The 18,848-nt window shown below is 47.7% G+C and overlaps 1 protein-coding gene across 1 annotated transcript in view; it reads right to left on the bottom strand.

Annotated features, from left to right (window-relative positions):
* Nucleotides 1–823: 823 nt before the first annotated feature.
* Nucleotides 824–18,848, bottom strand: part of LGR6 (leucine rich repeat containing G protein-coupled receptor 6) — a 173,025-nt gene continuing 155,000 nt past the window's right edge. The window contains exons 12-18 of the mRNA XM_007941135.2: nucleotides 16,659–16,724; nucleotides 15,506–15,577; nucleotides 14,856–14,927; nucleotides 13,141–13,266; nucleotides 11,664–11,824; nucleotides 5,084–5,164; nucleotides 824–2,079 (exon numbers count right to left, since the gene is read on the bottom strand). Coding sequence (XP_007939326.1) covers nucleotides 824–2,079; nucleotides 5,084–5,164; nucleotides 11,664–11,824; nucleotides 13,141–13,266; nucleotides 14,856–14,927; nucleotides 15,506–15,577; nucleotides 16,659–16,724 — 1,834 coding nt within the window. The remainder of the gene's footprint in view (nucleotides 2,080–5,083; nucleotides 5,165–11,663; nucleotides 11,825–13,140; nucleotides 13,267–14,855; nucleotides 14,928–15,505; nucleotides 15,578–16,658; nucleotides 16,725–18,848) is intronic.

Below are 18,848 nucleotides of genomic sequence, written 5' to 3'. Positions count from 1 at the left end.
CCTCTCTCACCCCAGGTCAAGCTCCTAGGATCAGGGTTTTCAAAGATTGGTGGCATCTTGTGATGTCACAGCACCAGGTGGTACAGAGATGACTCCCCTGGAAGAGCACAGTGCTAAGTTCTGTGAGATGTTAATAAGTATTCCATGAAAACCAAAAACAAACCAACCAAACAAAAAACCCTATTGCCAAAATAATTGGGGGACTGGAATAAACAAAGTTCAAGCAGGTTTTACTGCTACAGAAATTCTTAGGGCCTATACTATACCAATATGCCTTGTGAATCTCTAAGAAAGGGATGTAATGTGTTCCCAAACTTGTTTCAATAGGGAGTCTTTTTATATAGCATACCCCAAGATTAATACAACATAGAACACATTTTGTCTCCTATCCATGAGTTATAAGGGAAATGCCCAATTGCTTTTGGCAGTCCCCTGTTTGGCCTTTCTCTGTGAGGTACCATTCTCACTGTGCCCTGATCCTGAACCTGCTCAGCCTCCCCCACCCCTTACTTCACTATCTTTCACTTTCCTCATTTCCCCTAAGTGGGCAGATTTCCAGGTCTCTGGTCCATGGGTTCGGACGTGACAGGGAAGAGGCCCAGCATGGATCTAAAGCTGAGGAAAGCCAAGGGGAAACCAGGTCAAGAAGCACCCATTTTGATGGGCACGAAAGAGAGGAGGGCAGTGGAGCCAGAAACTGGGGCACTCTTCTATGGATCACACTGTTGATATTTGGTTGTATTTATTTTACAAGCAGCCATCATTTATAAAGGAGGGAAAGAGGGAAGGAAAGAGATGAGAAGTGAAGAATGGAGAGAGACGTTTATATGTGTGAGGCGAAGGCTGAGCCAGAGGGCCAGAAGCCCCCACCCACCGACAAGCGCCTGATGACTGACGTGGCTCCCTCTGCCCTCAGCAGCAGTTCTCCATCTATGGAGGGTTGAGGGTTCCCAAACTGGGTTCCCTCTGGCTCTACAAAATGGTTGCCCTCTAGCCTGGGCACCCCTGGCTGCTGACAGGAGATGAGGGTCATTGAGGGGAAGCCATAGGCCTCCAGACCAGGGGGCCGTCCAGCCTCAGAAGCTTCCAGAATGAGATCCACATCAGAGAAGGCCACCAGGGCCTGGGTGGAATCACAGGAGCTCTTCTCCAGCTCACTGGCAGCAGCATAGGCTAGAGGCCCTGGAGCCCCTGTACGGGGCCTGAGCCGCCGCAGATCATCCCGGAAGTGGGGGTTGAAGAGCAGGTAGAGCAATGGATTGAGGCAGGCAGGCAGGGGCAGTACCACGAGCAGGACAGACTTGACGGCCTCTGGAGTGACAGGGAAAAGGCCCAGCATAGAGGCGAAGCTCAGAAAGGCCACAGGACAGTAGAGGAGCCCATCGGCAAAGATGAGCCAGGCCACATGCCTCACCATGGCGCAGTCCCACACGGCCTCAAAGTCACCCCGTGGTAGGTCACAGTAGAGTTTGATGTAGGCACCAGCCACTACCAGGAAGCAGAAGGAGTTCATCATCACCAGGGCCACAGCAAATCCCAGGGCTGCTGGCTGGCCCTCCGGTGGGGCATAGGGCAGGCAGAGTGGGGAGGCCCCATATTCTCCCACTGAGGCAAGGGGTAAGGCTGCAGCCAGTCCTGCCAGCATCAGGCAGCCCAGGGCCCCTGCTCGAACACTGCCCAGGGAGGGAGCCTTCCCATAGGTCCGGACACAGGAGATGGAGACACTGCACTGCACGGCAGCCAGAGTGAGCAGCAGCACAGAGGCCTCGGACCCAAGCACTGCCAGGAAGCCTGTAGCCCGGCAGCCCAGCCCTGTCTCCCAGCGGGCTCCGTACTCAGCAAACTGGCCGAAGGTCAGGGCATCGACTGAGGCCAGGAGACCACAGGAAATGCCAGTCAAGATGTTGGCACCTGCAATTGCACCTACCACAAATTTGACTGGGGGTAGGGGGACTGGCCCACTGGCAAACACGGTCAACAACACCAGCCCATTACAGAGGATGGAGAGTAGCACGATGGCCCACACAGCCAGGCGGATACCCCAGCTCTCAAAGAGGTGTTCACAGGGCTTGAAGGGGCCTGTAGGGGAGAGAGGATCAGATATTACTCCTGGGCCAGAGGATGCTCTGCAGGGTTCTGAGGGCAAGTCCAGGGAGGCAGACATGGCCTCTGCACTCAGAGAGCTCCCAGTCTAAGAGACACAGACACAGTCTCTACCCTCAGAGCACTCTCAGTCTGAGAGAGTCTGACCGGTCTCTCACTTCAGATGACTCCTAGCCTGAGGGAGGTGGTCATGGCCTCTACCTCAGAATACTCCCAGTCCAAGCGATACAGGCACAGTCTCTATTCTCAGAAAACTCTCCCTCTAAGGCAGCAGACATGGTCTCTGCCTTCAGAGAACTCCCAGTTGGGATTGGACAATGATAAATACATGCAGCTCTTCTTTCAAAGAGCAGAAAAACCCTCCTCCCAACGTTGTTGTTATTAGTTGTCATTGAGTTGATTCCAACTCAATAGAAACATAAATAAACATACATGCAGTGCAAATTAATACAATGCAGACAGAAGAGTCGAAGAAATGTTAAACAAAGAAGTCTTTCCAAAGGAGCAGCATTTGGAACAAAGGAGCGGGGGAGGGACGGGCTGGCATAAAGGAGTGCAGAGGGCATCAGAACTGGGAATATGGCTGGCGTAGAGACACAGAAGTGTGAGGGGGCTGCCTGAAGGGTAACCACTCTCCCAGTCAGTGCCCAGTGATCCATACAGGACTCCATAGTGGTAGAGTCCTGACCAGGGGGTCATATTAGGCTGGCTCTCCCTTGCTCTATGAGAGGGAAAGTTACCACACTTAATATTCACGGAAGTCAATCAGTATATGGGAGGTAAAGCATACCAAGTAAATCAAATTGCAGAAGACTTGCAGGGCTTCCAACAAGTTCTTCACTGAATGGGTGACCATGTGTTTTTCTTCTCTCTCCCCAGGGTCTGTTCGTAAATCACTTTGTAGCTTTGGACATATTATTTCTTAATTTCTTTGGCTTTAAACTCCTGTTCTTTAATGTCCTTCAATTGCTAGTTAGCTTGGGGACTTGGGAGGCTTTTGTGGGAGCTATTTTTTCAAACATATTTTTCCTGATTACAAAATAAAAGATAGTATTGTAGAAAATTTGGAAGACATAACATGGAAAAATTAAAATCTGTTATGATCTCACATCTCAGAGAAAACAGATAATTTTGGTATATTTCCTTTCAGTTTAAAATAAAAACAAAACCACAAATATATATACATATTTTAAAACTAAATTGGGATTTTACTAGATTTGCTTTTTTATTCCCCCTTTTAAGTTAATATTTTACTATGCACATATTCCCATATCCTTATATTCCTCAAAAACACGTTTTCAATTGCTGTGTGATAAATACTTCACCATATGGACGTACCATGATTTATTTGACGATTTGTATAAGCTATTCTGAAAGCAAGTTCAAGGTGGACTTTTCTTCTGTTTTACCGCAACTCTGCTGCTTACTGGTTTCCAGAAGGGAAATTTCTGAGCCATTGTGAAGCACGTGGGTTTCAAGTCAGAAAAAACACCACCTACTTATTCCATCACAGTGGCGATTTTTTTTTTTTTTTTTTGTTATTTCCACCCAGGTTGCATTGGTGCGTTTTCCCGGGGCTGGCACTAGAGGGCGCGCTGTTGTTACTTAGTGCTAAGCACAGGTGTTGGATAGGGTCAGGCAAACAAGCGCTCTTTGAGCCTTGAAAATCTGGATCTTGAAGGGGAGAAGACCAAGGAAATAAGGAAAACTACAAAGTGCTGGTGGAGTGAAATAGAAGGGTAAAACTGTTCATTGTATTCAAACCTTCTGAAAAGCTCCTGCCCTGGCATGTTGTTGTTGTTGTTGTTGTTGTTGTTATGTGCCCTCGAGTCAGACCTGACTCAGCGGCACCTCCTTGGGTTTCTGAGGCAGTATCACTACGGAAGTAGATTGCCCAAACTTCCTTCTGAAGAGTGGCTGGTGGGTTTGAACCGCCAGCCTTCTGGTTAGCAGTCAAATGCCTTAAGCAGTTGTTTTTTTGTCTGTCCAGCTTTCCCTCTATGTGAATGCTGCCCCCTGGTGCCTCATGGCTGATTGCTTTAAGGGGTGCACTCCCTAGAGTAGGTGGGTGCATCGCCCTGGGGTAGGTACTCTGCATGTAGGTCTTTCTGCTGTTGGGCTGAGGGCCAACTCATGGGAGTGAGTCTAATTCTAGGCCCGAAAGGTATCCCGGAGCCATAGTCTTGGGAGTTCCACCAGACTCTATCCAACCAGTAATTCTGGTCATTTTTGTGTTTTTGAATTTTGTTCCACATTTTTTCCTCCCACTCTATCCAGGAACACCAGTTTTGATCCCTTCCCAAATGGTTGGCATTGGTAGCTGGGCACCAATAAGGAGTTTTCTGCTGTCTTCTGGACTGGCCTGTTAGCATGTTATACTTAAGGGAAGGGAATTTCTTTACTCTAAACAGCGTACTGTTTGACTTTCATCAAGGACAAATAGAATTTTCTCTTTCTTCACAATAAAATGAATTTAAGTTGGACCCTAAAGGTTGTTCTTGTTGCTATCAGAAGACAGTGCTAGATGGAGGTACCCAGGAATACTGTGTTTTAAGAAAGAGAGATTGCAGTCTTCCTGGGATGGAGTCAAGAGAGATGGAAAAGGTGACCTTTCACAATCTGGCTCTAGGATTCTGGGATGAGAGTCTTAGATTGAGGGAGTGCTCAGATTCCATGCAGAGCAAAGGGCTCAAGGAGTTCTTTCTCTCCTCAGTGAGATGGGTTTTCTTCTGAATGCATTGCCTTTAATCAGTTGCCTTGTAAAGGTTGCTTTGACCCTCTTTGCTCCCTGCAAGCAATCACCCAAGGGAAAGAACCTTAGCTTCTGCCCTAGGAATTATGAAAAGAGGCTACCCTTCCCTGGCAGGTTGGGTCACAGACAAAGAAATTTCTTGAAGCTTGGCTGTAGAAACTGGCATCTCATCTACACGATACACGCCCCTTCCTTGGTCCTGACCCCCCAACCAGGCACCCATCTCACCTGGAATAGGGCTACACTGGACACTGGGGTGAGGCTTTGGGTCCTCCATCTCTAACTGGAGCTCGTCCAGGTCCAGGTCATCTGAAAGGGTGGAAGAGAAAGTGGCTCGGGGCACTAGATCTTAGTGTCAGTCAAGCCCCACCTTTCTCCAAACACTCATTACTTCAAGATGTCGCCCTCGACCAACTCCACTCAGCAGCACTGGTTATTCCATCTGTTTCTGCCTGCACATGTATCTTTGCCCTTGGGTGTAAACATTTCATCAGCTCCCTGTTACCCACATGGGGATTATCTTCACTGTTGGTTCTTTATAGCAAATGTTTCGTCTGAGACTTGCTCTTTCTATTGGTCAGCATGCTCTGTGCCCTGTCCAGTTGGCCTCAGTTTGCAAGTACTTCTTAGACTTAGGGGGAAGGCTGTCTGAATAATGGAAGCTAGTCATAACAGTGTTCCACACTGGCCAGCCTGTCACTGTAATCCCATCTCTAGTTGTGAACATCAAATTAAGAAGGAGCTTGGTGGGCTGCAGTATGTTCAGAGGAAGTGAAGCAGAGATGGTGAGAAATTAGAAGTCATTTTACACAAAGTAAAATGAAGTAGTAAAAGCAAATGAGGGGTGTTTTACTTGAAGAAGGAAAGACTAAGTAGGGGTACAATGGCTATGTTCAAAGAGCTAACGCCTGTTTGGCATAAAGGAGTTAAACTCATATGTACTGTATAGTCTCTAAGAGTAGAACTAGGATGAATGGATGGTTTGTAGAAGGCAGATTACAATTCAAATGGAGAAACTCTAGCTCTTACTAACAAGAATGTTGTTGTTAGCTGCCATTGAGTCAGTTCATGTGCACAGTGGGATGAAATGCTGCCTGGTCCTGTGTTGTCATCCCCATCATCAATTGTGAATTGGACTATTGTGATCCATAGGATTTTCACTGCCTGGTTTTTGGAAGTAAATTGCCAGGCCTTTCTTCCCAGTCTTAGTCTGGAAGCTCCAATGACACCTGAAACCTTCAGCATCAGATCAACACGTGAGCCTCCACTGGCATAGATGGTTGTGCATGAGGTACATTGCCAGGAATTGAACACAGAAGGTGAGAATTCTACCACTGAACCACAAGTGCCTACCAATGCCCACAAGACTAAGTTCTTACAATTACAGTTACCCAACAAAGGAACACACAGCCTTCAATGGATGGACAGGAGGAATGCAATGGTTACTATATACTGGGCACTGGGCAAGTGTGAAGGAATTCGTGGGTGAAGAAGCCATATCCTGCCCTTATGGAGGCAAATTAGGAAACAAATCATGATATGGTATGTTGTATCAAATAATGGATTTCCTTAACAATAAAACAAAAAACCAAACCCACTACTATCGAGTCAATTCTGATTCATAGTGACCCTATAGGACAAAGTAGAACTGTCCTATAGGATTTCCAAGGCTATATATCTTTATATGATATAGATTACATACATATTTTTAATTTTTATTGTGATTTGGGTGAAAGTTTACAGAGCAAATTCACTTTTCACACAGCAGTTCACATACACTTTGTCTCATGACATTGACTGCAATTTCCCACAGGGCAACAGCTCCTCTCTCACTTCCTCCTCATAGTTACCTCTTCCCTGTGTCCTTCCCTCCATGTATTCCTGCCCCCTGAGCTGTCTCCCTGTGCATACACAGCCCTTCTATTCTCCCATGATTGATCCCTCCAAGGAGTGTATCTATCTAATGTAAATGTTCAACTCACATGCCTGTCTTTTGTTTGGCTGGAAGCCACAGGAGTGGGTTCAATTCCAGACCTGAAGAGCAGCTAGGGGCCATCATCTCATGGGTTCCACCAGGTTCTATCAGACCAGCAAACCTGGTCCCCCCCCCCTTTTTTTTTTTAATGATTTTGAATTTTGTTCCACTTTGTTCTCCCACTCTACCCAGGATCTCCTACATAGATTCCCCTGTGAGTGGTTGGCAGTGGTAGCCGGGAACCATCTAGTTCTTCTGGTCTCATCAAAGCTATTCATCTTTATGGAAGACTGCCTCATTGTTCTCCCACAGAGTAGCTGGTGGGTTCCAATCACTGTCCTTTTGGTTAGCAGCCAAATGCCTTAACCACTGCACAACCAGAGCTCCTTCCTTATCAGTAAGGGTTAATACCCCTTGAGCTCTCTGTGCCAGGCACTGTGCCCAGTAAGACTTCATCTTCACAGTTTCATCAACCTTCACAGCAGCTGTAGGAGACAGGTGTCACTGTTGTCCTTGTTTGACAGATGAGGAAACTGAAGCTCACCAAAATGGCTTCCTGAGTCTCATGACCAGTGAGTGGTAGAGCAGAATTCAAATCCATGTTTGTCTGATTACAGATCCCAGATGTTTAACCATTATACTTTCCCAGGTGATGGGCTGATTATTTTGTTTTAGGGAGCTAGTTGGGGATGGAGGTCATGAATAGAGAAAGCTTTACAGATGCATAGGGAGCTCTGGTGGTACAGTGGCTAAGGCATGTCGGTAGGTAAGGCCCACCAGCCGCTCAAAGGGAGAAAGATGAGACAGTCTGCATCTGTAAAGATTGACAGCCTTGGAAATCCTATGGGGCAGTTCTACTCTGTCCTGTAGGGTTGCTATGAGTCAGAATTGACTCGACGGCAGTGGGTTGGGTTGGGTTTGTTACAGATGCATGTGTTGGGCATAGTTTGTCACTGGAGATATTGAAGCAGAAAGCTTCTACTGTAAGAAGGTGTTTCTATATATCAGAGTTGGACCAGATAATCTTTAATGTTCCTTCTAATTCTGAGTCTAGGCTCTGTGGTTTTGTTAGTCTGAGAACTCAGAATCAGAAAGATAAATCCATTGTTAAAGAAATAGTATAACATATTTGAATCAAATGGGATTTTTGTTGCTGTTGTTCACTATTTCAGTGTTTCTTAAACTAGGGCCTGCAAACTCCAGGGGGGTGATGGGCATCTTTTCAGGCATTCAAAAATCCTACAAGAATTTTGAAATGGTAATCTAAAACATTTTATCAATTATAAAGACAGCAATTTCCTTGGCAGTGTTAATTCATAATTGCAGGACATTTTTAAGATTAAGACTTTAGTTTCTAAAGTCAGTGTTTCCTGAGTCACCAGACAGGGAATGATGTCTGAAGACCTCAGTGGTCCAAGAGAATGGTTTCCCTTTAAAAGGCACCTGCACATTATTCAAGGAGTTCCTGGGTGGTTCAAATATTAAGCACTTGGCTACTAACCCAAAAGTTCCCAGTTCAAATCTACCCAGGGGTGCCTCAGAAGAAAACCTGGCAACCTGCTTCCAAAAGGTCACAGTCATCGAAAACCCCATGGAATGCAGTTCTGCTCTGATAGACATGAGTTTACTATGAGTCAGAATCAAAAGCAACTGATTTGGTTCGGTATATTATTCATGTTTGAGACAGTGCCCTGCAGGCTCTTCTTCTATCATGCAGGTAGTGGACAGGTGGCTCTATTTGTTGCTCTTGTCCCCATCTTTGGCTCACATGCTCTGTTTCCTGGGTGGATCCTTCCTTCCCACCTTCAGTTGAAAGTTTTCCCAGAAGACAGGAAGACTCTCTGGAGCTGGCCCTCGCCTAGACACCATCAGGTCGGGTAGGAGGCTGAGGTATGCCCACAGAGCCCAGGCATTTTCTTCCCTCTCTACCTTTCTTTCCCTGCCTGCTTCTGTTCTCCAGGATGGAGCTCAGCAGTTCTTTGAAATCAAAATACATGAATGAAATACAAGGGCTGAGACCTGTGGACTCTGTCTGAGGCTGGGAAAGTCACAGCCAAGGTGTTAAGTAACCACTCTTGAAACAAGGAGGAAATCGAATCTGGCTGGAGCAGCAGCTCCTGGCTTTCCTTCTGGAGGCTCATTAGCTCTCACAGGAAGTAGGGGGCCCTGCCCTAGCTCCCGTTACAGGCGGCAGGCGGCTCACGATCCCAACATCCTGCGGTTCTCCAAGACCTAAGCCCGGTGGAAAGTTTCACCTTGAGGAAGGAAAGTTTCCATTGCTCCTTCCAGCCCCCTGAGGGAGTGTACAGCAGACATCCGGGAACATCCCCAAGGGACAGCCGTCTGCCGGCCCAGAGCCAGCCTGGCTGCTGGGCTCCTCTTCATACGGGTGCTTAGATGCTCCCTGGGGAGGTACACCCTGAGGGAGGCTCCCAGAGACCCTAGATTGCCTGGCCAACATTTGGCTTCCACAAGCTGTGTCCTGGACTACACAACTACGTTCTTCCTATGCATGTTCCAGAAGGCCTCCAGTTCTCAGTCATAGTAGCAACAGTAGAAGTAGCACAAGTAGCAAACATACCTTGCCATTTATGGAATCCTTTAATATTCCAAATAGCTTATGGCATATGTGATATTTTCCCTGTTTCACAGATAAGGAAACTGAGGCTCAGCAAGGTTCAATAACTTGTCCAAGACAACTCAACTAACGAATGAGTTAGAACCCAGGTCTGTCTATACCATCATGAGATTTTTTTTTTTTTCTTACTTATTTAGATTTGATCTTTCTGTTTAGCTTTTCCATTGAGATATTGTGGAGAGGGAGTTGGAGACTGAAAATAAAACAAAACAAAACAAAAAGCAGGAGCCCTTCTTTTCTTTCTCCTGCTCGTGTTCTGTAGCATGGGGCACAGAAGAGCTTTTCTCTGCCCTTTATCTCAGACACCCGTTAGTAGACGATCCCTTGGAACCCCACTTGCTGCCTGCCCCTAACCTTTGCTTTTACTCCAACTCTTCCAGAAACAGAGACATACCTGGACGGAGACAGTCTGTTCTGTGCTGGCCCTCCTCGTCAAGGCTCTCTTGCATTCAGTAGTAACTGAAATCTCACTTTCAGCACAATCAGGGCAGAATAGAAGGGCAGGATGGACCAGCACAGCATAATCCTTGTGTTATTCCTTTTGGTTCTAGGACATATTATGAGAGGATATTTTCCCCCTTGGGAGATTTGATTCAAGTAATTTAATTAAATCCTACTTGACTTGGGTTGACTAAAATATGGGTCTGTCTTCTCTGAGAACACCCTAAAGTTGAAGAATTGATGGCCGCCTATGTGATGAGGGGGCTGCCAAGAAGAAGAAACATGAGCTATGAGGGCAGGGATATTAAGTGAGATGGTGAAAAAAATGAGGCATTCTGTGAACTACAAAGGACCCAACAATTATTAAAACAATACTATTGTCATTGTGGGAGCTCTGGTGACATAGTGCCTAAGGCATTTGACTGCTAACCAGAAGGTTGGAGGTTCAAACCATCAGCCACTCCTCGGAAGGAAGGTTGAGCAATCTACTTCCGTAGTGATACCACCTTGGAAACCCAAGGAGGGGTTCGCTATGAGTCAGATCTGACTCCACGGCAGTGCATTATTGTCATTGTAAGGAACTCTGGTAGCCTAACGCTTTGACTGCTAACCAGAAGGTTGGTGGTTCAAACCCACCAGCTACTCTGTGGAAGGAAGACTGGGCAATCTACTTCCATAGATTTACTGTCTGAGAAACCCAACTCGATGGCAGTGAGTTTTTATTGTCATTGTTGCTGCTATGGCTTGAAATGTGTCCTCCAAAAATATGTGTTGAAGTCCTAACTCCTGTACCTGTAAATATGACCTTGTATGGAAATAGGGGGTTCCTTTTTATGTTAATGAGTCTATACCAGAGTAGTGTTCACCATAAAAAGAACAGAATTGACACAAAGACACACATATATAGGGGGAGACAAACACCATGTGAGGATCATCTGCCAGCCAAGGAAAGCCAAAGAACCAAGGAACACCTGGGGCTACTGACAAGAAAGGAATTGACATGGCCACCTCTCTGATTTAGACTTTTAGCCTCCAGAACTAAAGACAACTAGAAAATAAAGAGCTCTGGTGGCGTATGCCTAAGGCATGCGACTGCTCAGCAGAAGGCTGGCGGTTCAAACCCATCAGCCACTCCTCTACTTCTTTAGAGATACTACCTTGGAAACCCAAGGGGGGGTTGCTATGAGTCGGAACTGACTTGATGGCAGTGAGGTTTTTTTTTTTTGGTGGTGCAGTGGTTAAAGCAGTCAGCTGCTAACCAAAAGGTCGGTGGTTCAAACTCACTGGCTGCTCTGTGGGAGAAAGATGAAGCAGTCTGCTTCCGTAAAGATTTACAACCTTGGAAACCATATGGGGACAGTTCTACTCTTTCTATAGGGTTGCTATTTGTTGGAATCTACTCAATGGCAGTGGGTTTGGTTTTCTGGAATTAGAAAATAAACTTTAGTTGTTTAAAGCCACCTACTTGTGGTATTTCTGTTATAGAAGCACTAGGAAACTAAGACAGTCATCATTTTTTTTTCCAAGCATTTCTGGGGTGTGGGAAGGAGATAGCATTATGGCTGTTTTCCCCTTGGAGAGACAACGTGCAAACAGAGAGTGTTTCCTCCCAGGTCTCAGAGCAGTTCCTCCCTAGGACTCCCCTCAGCAGCCCCTAGTAGCTCCCCTCTCAGGGTCCTCCAAGCCTCTTCTCCAACTTCCTCTCCCCAGTCTCCCGCCCTGCCCTGCCCAGCCCAAGACCCCTAGTCACTCACAGTGGTTCTCTGCTTGTCCAGCAAGGAGGCCTAAGGGCTTCTTTGAAGCCTCTTCCTCATCAAGGTGAAAGTCCTCAGCTTCCCACTGCCCAGAGGCCTTGAAGAAGCTGGCACAGACCCCATAGGCACAGCACTGGTAGGCATAGGGCACCTCCAGGACCCTGGTGGGGTGTGGAGGGAGAGATGAGCTGCCTTAGGAGTGTTTGGGGTCTAAGACCTCAGTCTAAGCTAAGCACCCAGACTCAGCACCTGCCTTCAACTACAAAGTGCATTGATGGCTATGCAGCAGAATCTGGGGCCTTCTTTGTAAGGATCTTGCAGTCTGCTTTCTGCCTCTGAAGGGCTCTGGGCAGATTCCAGTCTTCTCCTTATTCATCTTGAAAGCTGAGATAGGGAGGTAGACTTCCTAGCACCACCCCCTTTTTTAAAAAATTTTATTTTGAATTAGGTGAAAGTTTACAGAGCATATTAATTTTCCATACAGCAGTTTATACACATTTTGTTTCATGATATTGTCTGAAGTTTCCCCACAATGTAACAGCTCTCTTTCCACTTCCTCTCCGTAGTTACCTCTTCCCTGTGTCCTTCCCTCCCATGTACTCCCACCCCACCCCCAACTGTCTCCCTGTGCAAACACTGCCCTTCTGTTCTCCCATGATTGATCAATCCAAGGAGTGTATCTACCTGATGTCAATGTTCGTCCCATATGTCTATCTATTGTTTGTTTGCCTATTGTTTAAGCAGTCCCTTCAGCAGGGTCAGATTGGGAGCAGCTTACCCAAGGTCACACAGCACTCAGGGCTCTGCTCTCCCACCCGGCCAGCAGCTCTCCCTTTTATATTTAAGGAGACAGGGATTCTCCTAGTGACTCTTCACCCTGGCCCTGGATGAGACCCACACTGTGCTTCCCTCTCTGGGCACATCTGAACTGGATTGGGTGCCCTCTGAAGGTGAGCACAGATGGCCCTGGGCCTCTCATTAGTCTGCAGCAGACAAGGCATGGGCCACACAGGCTGCGTTGCTGCCATTGCTGCATATAGGAGGCCTGGATGTCATTAGCACCAGAGACTGGCTTTGCAGCATGTTTTCCACTCATCAGTGCCCTGGGCTCTACCCTGATTCCAGGGGCCAGATGCTGCCTGAGTGAGGATGGACAGTCTTGGTTCACAGAACTGGATAAAGAGCAAGATGGTCCAGGGGCCTCCACATCTGTCCATATAGAAGGTCTCAGTAGCTCCTCCAGGACCAGGGCACATTCTACAGAGGTGGTGAGGAAGGAGAGGCATGTACCAGACCCTCTTTGGGCTGGTAGAAAGCTGGACAAGACCTTTCCACTTGGTGTTGGCCAAACCCTAAGCCACTGGGCCACCAGGCTGTCCTCAGGGGAGGCCCTGTTGTCTTTCTCCCTGTCCTTCCATGATCTCTCAAGCTGCTCTGGGCAAACCTACCTAGGTGTGTAAAAAAGCCAGGCCCTCACCTCAGTTTTGGGAAATTGTCCTTGGAGAAGGCTTGAGATAAAGCCAGGTTCCCTTTGAGCTTCAGATGCATCAGGCCCCCAAGTCCGGCCAGAGGGAGTGTGGTCAGCTGGTTGTCTGTCAGATCCCTAGGACAGTGGATGGTCAGGGTTATTGGCAGTCAGTGGGATTGCTGAGGGGGCAGGGCTGTGCTGAGGGTGTGGCCAGTGTGCCTGGGATGGAAGCAAGAGGAGAGGAGCAGAGGACAGAAGATGAGCATATACAGAAGGGAGCATAAATGCTGGGGAGGAGGGTGCTCAAGAGTTGCTAGAGGCACTATCCATCACTCATTCATTCATTCAACACTGTATTCCAGGGACTGCTCTAACTTAATGCCAAGCCATCCCAATTCTTAGGTATCAGAGCCCCTCTCCCCCAACCATACTTCCTATGTCTAGGTCTGAGTGCCACCTTATAAGGGGGACCTGCTTGTTGTTGCTTGTCCCCATTCCCCTGCTTTCCTTCCTCCTTTTCTGATAATACAAGAGGCCAGAGTCAGGGATTGGACAGAGCTGGGCTTCTGGCTCCAAGCAGGGCTTTGGTCATCCCTTCCGTTTTACAGTGCCTGCTTTGTAGCCAGAGGTGAGGGCATGCATGGTGCTTTACTGGAGACACATTAGAGGAAGCCAGGGCTCCAAACCAAACATCACAACCACAGACGGTGCGTCGTGGAAACAGCCCTGGACTGGAAGACTGGAAACCTGGCACTGTCACCAACTCACTGTGTAGTCAAGGAGAGTCACAAATCTGCCTGAATTTCAATGTCCTCATCTTTTAAAGGGATAAAAATATGTACCCTACCTATCTGGCAGGAGTAGAGCAAACAGGAGAGGGAAGACGGAAGTGAGAGTTTTGAGTGCTACAGCCCAGAGCACTGCAACTTGGGGAGGCCCTGCATGCCACCTGGGAGGCCCGGGTTCTAGCTGCTAGCTTTGGGCATCCTCCATGGGCCTTAGTGGCCTCACCTGTGGTAAGGGCAGGGCTGGATGATCTCTGAGGCCAGGACTGGAGGTAGCCCCATAAGGAGTCTGTGTTCATTAGAAAAGGCCCCCTCTGGGTACACAGGCCCTGAGGATGCACAGCTTGGCATACAGGTAGGCAGGATGTCAGCTACCCCTTGAGTAGAGTCCATGTGCAGTGAATATCCTGCACCATAGTGTGGGGCAGCCCTGTCACAGGCCCCTTCCAGCTCTGACATAATGGCCATGTAACCAGCACTAGATGCTCCCGGTTTACATCCTATGTTATTTAGAGGGCCTGCACTCTCCCTCTGTCCTGAGCAGCAACCCAGAGTCACACTTCAAGCAGGAGAGCCCCTGGCATCACATTTTGTGAAAGGGTTCCAAGCCCACATACCCTCTTTATTGGTACAAGTAGTGGCTGGGAGAGTGGTCAGGACAGGGGGGCACAGGGTGGGCTGAGGCTGCCAAAATGTTGCAGACCATTAGCAGATGAAGTTCCAGCACTGCAGGAGGCAGGCTGGCTGTTTATCAGGCCCCACAGTCTGTCAAAGGGACCATCAGAATGATTGATGAGACTGGAGCCCATCTCCCTAGGGTGTGGGGCTCCAGCGTTTATGCATGTTCCCGTTCTAGGGCGGGACATCCTGCCTCACTGTCCAGTCCAAAGTCCCTGGTGGGTTCCCAGCATCTCAGAGAAAAGTGGAGTGGGCACTTACAGCTTGACCAGAGAGCGCAGAGTGGCAAAGGCCTCAGGGTGGATGGACCGGATGGCATTCCAGCTCAGGTCCCTGTGGGCAGAGAGGGTATGACAGGAGGGGAGAGTGACATGTGGAGGAGAGACTTGTGATTCATGTTCCCATCTTAGGATTTCCATCATGCTCCCTCCCATCTAAGCTGCCCCCAACAGCAGCAACCTCAGCCTGGTGGTACGATGGTTAAGAGTTCAACTGCTAACTGAAATGCTGGCAGCTCAAATCCACCAGTGGCTTCACAGGAAAAAAGATCTGGCAATCTGCTCCCCTAAAGATTATAGCTGGGAAACCCTGTGCAGCAGTTCTACGCTGTCCTGTAGGATTGCTATGAGTCAGAATTGACTTGATGGCACTCAACAACATCTGCTGCCTGACCCTTGACCTGGCTGTGGCACCAGCAATAGGGACATTGGCAACTTGGTTTCAAGCCTCATGGCCCCCTGGTGAAGTGGCTGGAGAAGCCATCTGCCCAGAGAGACACTTCTTTGTGTGGGTGCTGAAGGGGGTGAAGAGCAGGGAGAATCTGTGTATGTCACATATGCTTACAGTGTACATGTGAGGAAGGGTGTGAGCAGTCCTGGGACAGGGTGTGCCTGGTGCTGCAGGATACTCACAGGGCTCGCAGGGAGCTCAGCTGGTTGAAGGTGTCAGCTCCAATTTCCCAGATGCGGTTATGTTGGAGGCCGCTAGGGCAGCAAAAGAGGCTGAGATGAGCCGGCAGACTCAGACCCTGGCTCCACTCCACACCCCCCATACACTGGGAGGGAGAAGGGAGAGCCCCCCACTTCTCCTGGCACAGGAAGAAAGGGCCCAGACCGCGGAAGTCACCAGAATTAAAGGGAGCACAAGGGGATCCGGTTGCCTTGGGTAAGTGGGTCAGAAGACAAAGCCACAAAACCATCCCTGTGGCCCAAAAGGGAGTCAGCTTCCAGTGTTCCTACCGGGCCTGGCTCTCAGCCCAGCCACCCCCCAATCCCCCTGGGTCCTCCAGACCCTAGCCCAACAGCCCAGCATTGCCTTGGCATTGGACTTAAGTGACAGGCTTCAAACTGGGAAGCAGAGCTCAGTAGATTGGTTGCCTGAATGGGAGATGGGCAAATAGGGCAGACTTCAATACCTCTGCCTTATTCCAGCCTCAAAAGGCACTGCCCTGCTTAGAAGTAGGGGACAGAACAGGGAGGTTCAGGAGGGCTTCTAACTTGCTAGCATGCAAAAACAGGAGCTGTGTGAATGATTCTAGAGAAATTTTAAGTGATTTTTTTTTTCCTTGTGAAATTTAAATCCCAGGCTTGTTCTTCCATGTTTCAGCGTGCAGTTTGTGCATGCCTGCACACACGTATGCACATGTGTGCTCATGAGGGTGTGGAAAATGAGAGAGCATGTTTCAAAATACAAAACTCATCCAGACCCTCTGGAGCCTTCTCTTGTCCAGCCCATCTGTGAGTAGTCCAGCAGCAAAGCTTCCCCAGTTGTGGCCCTGTCCCTCCACTGGCCTTGATCATTACTGCATTTCCATGTTGCTATTGACACCCAAGGAGCCACCTTGAGATTCCTTTTGGGTACCAGCTCCTGAATCCATCATCTGCTGGTAGTCTTAGGGGTCTTGTTCAGGCCTCTGCCAAGCCCCCAACCCCAGACCCTGGGCTCAACAACCTCAGGGAAGAGAAGAAGGTCAGAGTGTACTTTGGTCCTTGCTAACCTCCCCTGAGACCTGCCCAGAGTCTGTCTGACTTGCAGACCTTTGCATCTCCTTGCCCCCAGACTCACATTTCCTCCAACTTCTGACACTGGTGCAAGCTGGGTACCTCCTCGATTTGATTATGAGACAGTTCCCTAGGGAGAGAGAAAAGCCAGGGCTGGGGTGAAGCCATGACTTTGGGAGGGCTAGGAGAGGGGGTACAAGAAGCAGCTCTGGCTTCTCTAGGGTCAACATCTTTCTTCTCAAGCAGCTGAGGGTCCTAAGGGCTCTTCAGGGACATGGTTGTTGACACATCTCACACCAGAATTCCCATTTCCTCAATTATACTTCTGTTGATTCTCCTTGACAAATGCCACTCCTCAGCAAGGGGCCTGGATGGAGCCTAGCCTGGCATGTTTCCAGGAGGACTTCCTCATCCCTATGAAGGCCCAAGGGGCCCTGGGAGAAGATAGGCATGGAGATGAGAAAAGAGGCAGAAGTAGGAGTGCAGCAGCACTGGGGAACAGCCGCAGTACACAGAATCAGGCATTCCTGAGCAAGCGGACTAATGCCAACCAATGTGAAGATCTATAATCATCCTTTATGGAGTTGGCAGGTAAGATCAGAGGTAGGGAGGACTTCAAGTAAGATGGAGGAATAGGCAGACAAGTGACACAAACCCTCTTCAACAAAGAAAAGAAAAAACAATTCACAGAGATACAGAAGATAATCCTGGAGCCCTGAGCTTTGAAAGGAACTGTACAGAAGTGGATTAGGCACCAACTAGTGGAAAAACCTGAACGAAAACAATGAGTACAGAGATGATCAGAGCTGCAGACTGTTAGCTACTCTGACAGGACCAACAGCCTGAACATTTCCAAGTGGTGTTGGGACCTGAGAATTGACCTAAAGATCAGCCCTGGTCACCATGGGCTGCAGGGACAACTGCGCTGGTGGCCTATGACTAGGAAGGGAAACAGCAAGGAGGGAGACAACCTGAGCTGTGGACTTTCCGCTGTTCAGAGGGTGCAGCCATTTTGATTGTTTACACGTGGCAGCCATTTTGGATATTTAAAGTGACAGAGGGCACAGCCATTTTTAATGTTTACAAGTGGTGGCCATTTTGGATATGTAAAGTGACTGAGAGTGCAGCCATTTTGAATCTTTACAAGTGGCAACAATTTTGGATTTTAAAGTGACAGCATTCTCATTTGGATTCCAGGGACCTAAGAATAGGCTCTGTTTGCCAAGTTTGGCAGGATCATACGAGAGGCTGACAACAGGAAAGGAGACAGGTGGTGAGTGTATAAGTGCTGTCAACCAGTGAATCAAGGAGCACAGTACCCTGCTTGTGTAGATAACATACAAACAAAACAAAGAAAATGAAAATCATGGGCAAGTCACTCCAACATACAATCACCAATTAAATATAAACACAAAAACGTCACAATGCCTTAGAGACAACAGAGTATCACAGTCCACACAAAGAAGCAAGATGAAGCAGGAGAAACAAGGGACCAAGATACAGACCCAAAACACATCCCTGAGGAAGACACAGCAATGGAACTCCCTGATAAGGAATTAAAAAGAATTATATTTAGGTATCTTCAATGAATTGAGAGGCAGATCAAGGATAACACAGAGAAAACCCTAGAACAATTTCAAAGACAATACAAGAACAAAATGACAAACTAAATGAAAAATTAGAAATGATACAAAATCTACACACATAAATCCAGAAGATTAATACTAAATTTTCAGAGATAGATAAGACATTGAATGGGCAAAGGAGCAAAACTGAATCAATGGAAGACAGCTTTAGGGAGATTGAAGGCAAATATCTGAACACTTCTTTGGAAAGGGATTAATAAGAAAAAAAGATCAAAACAAAATGAAGAAAGGCTAAGGTTCATGTGGGATGCCATCAAAAGGAATAACCTACGTGTAATCAGAATTCCAGAACAGGAAGACACAAATAAAACCACAGAGAAAATTGTCCAAGATTTGTTGGAAGAGAATTTTCCTGGTATGATGAAAGATGAGAATAATCCATTCAGGAAGTCCAACAAACCCCAAACAGGATAGACCCGAAAAGAAAATCACCAAGACGTATCATCATCAAATTCATCAAAACCAAAGACAATGAAAGAATCATGAGAGCAGCACAGGAAAAACAAAAAGTTACCTACAAGGGGCAACCAATAAGACAAAGCTTGGATTTCTCGACAGAAACCATGCAGGCAAGAAGATAATGGGATGGCATATATAAAACCCTGAAA

Source organism: Orycteropus afer, unplaced genomic scaffold (genome assembly GCF_000298275.1).
Source record: "Orycteropus afer afer isolate SDZICR_OR568_19922 unplaced genomic scaffold, OryAfe1.0 scaffold00075, whole genome shotgun sequence".
NCBI lineage: Eukaryota > Metazoa > Chordata > Mammalia > Tubulidentata > Orycteropodidae > Orycteropus > Orycteropus afer.
Note: the sequence above shows the minus strand (reverse complement) of the source record. Positions and strands in the feature narration are given on the sequence as shown.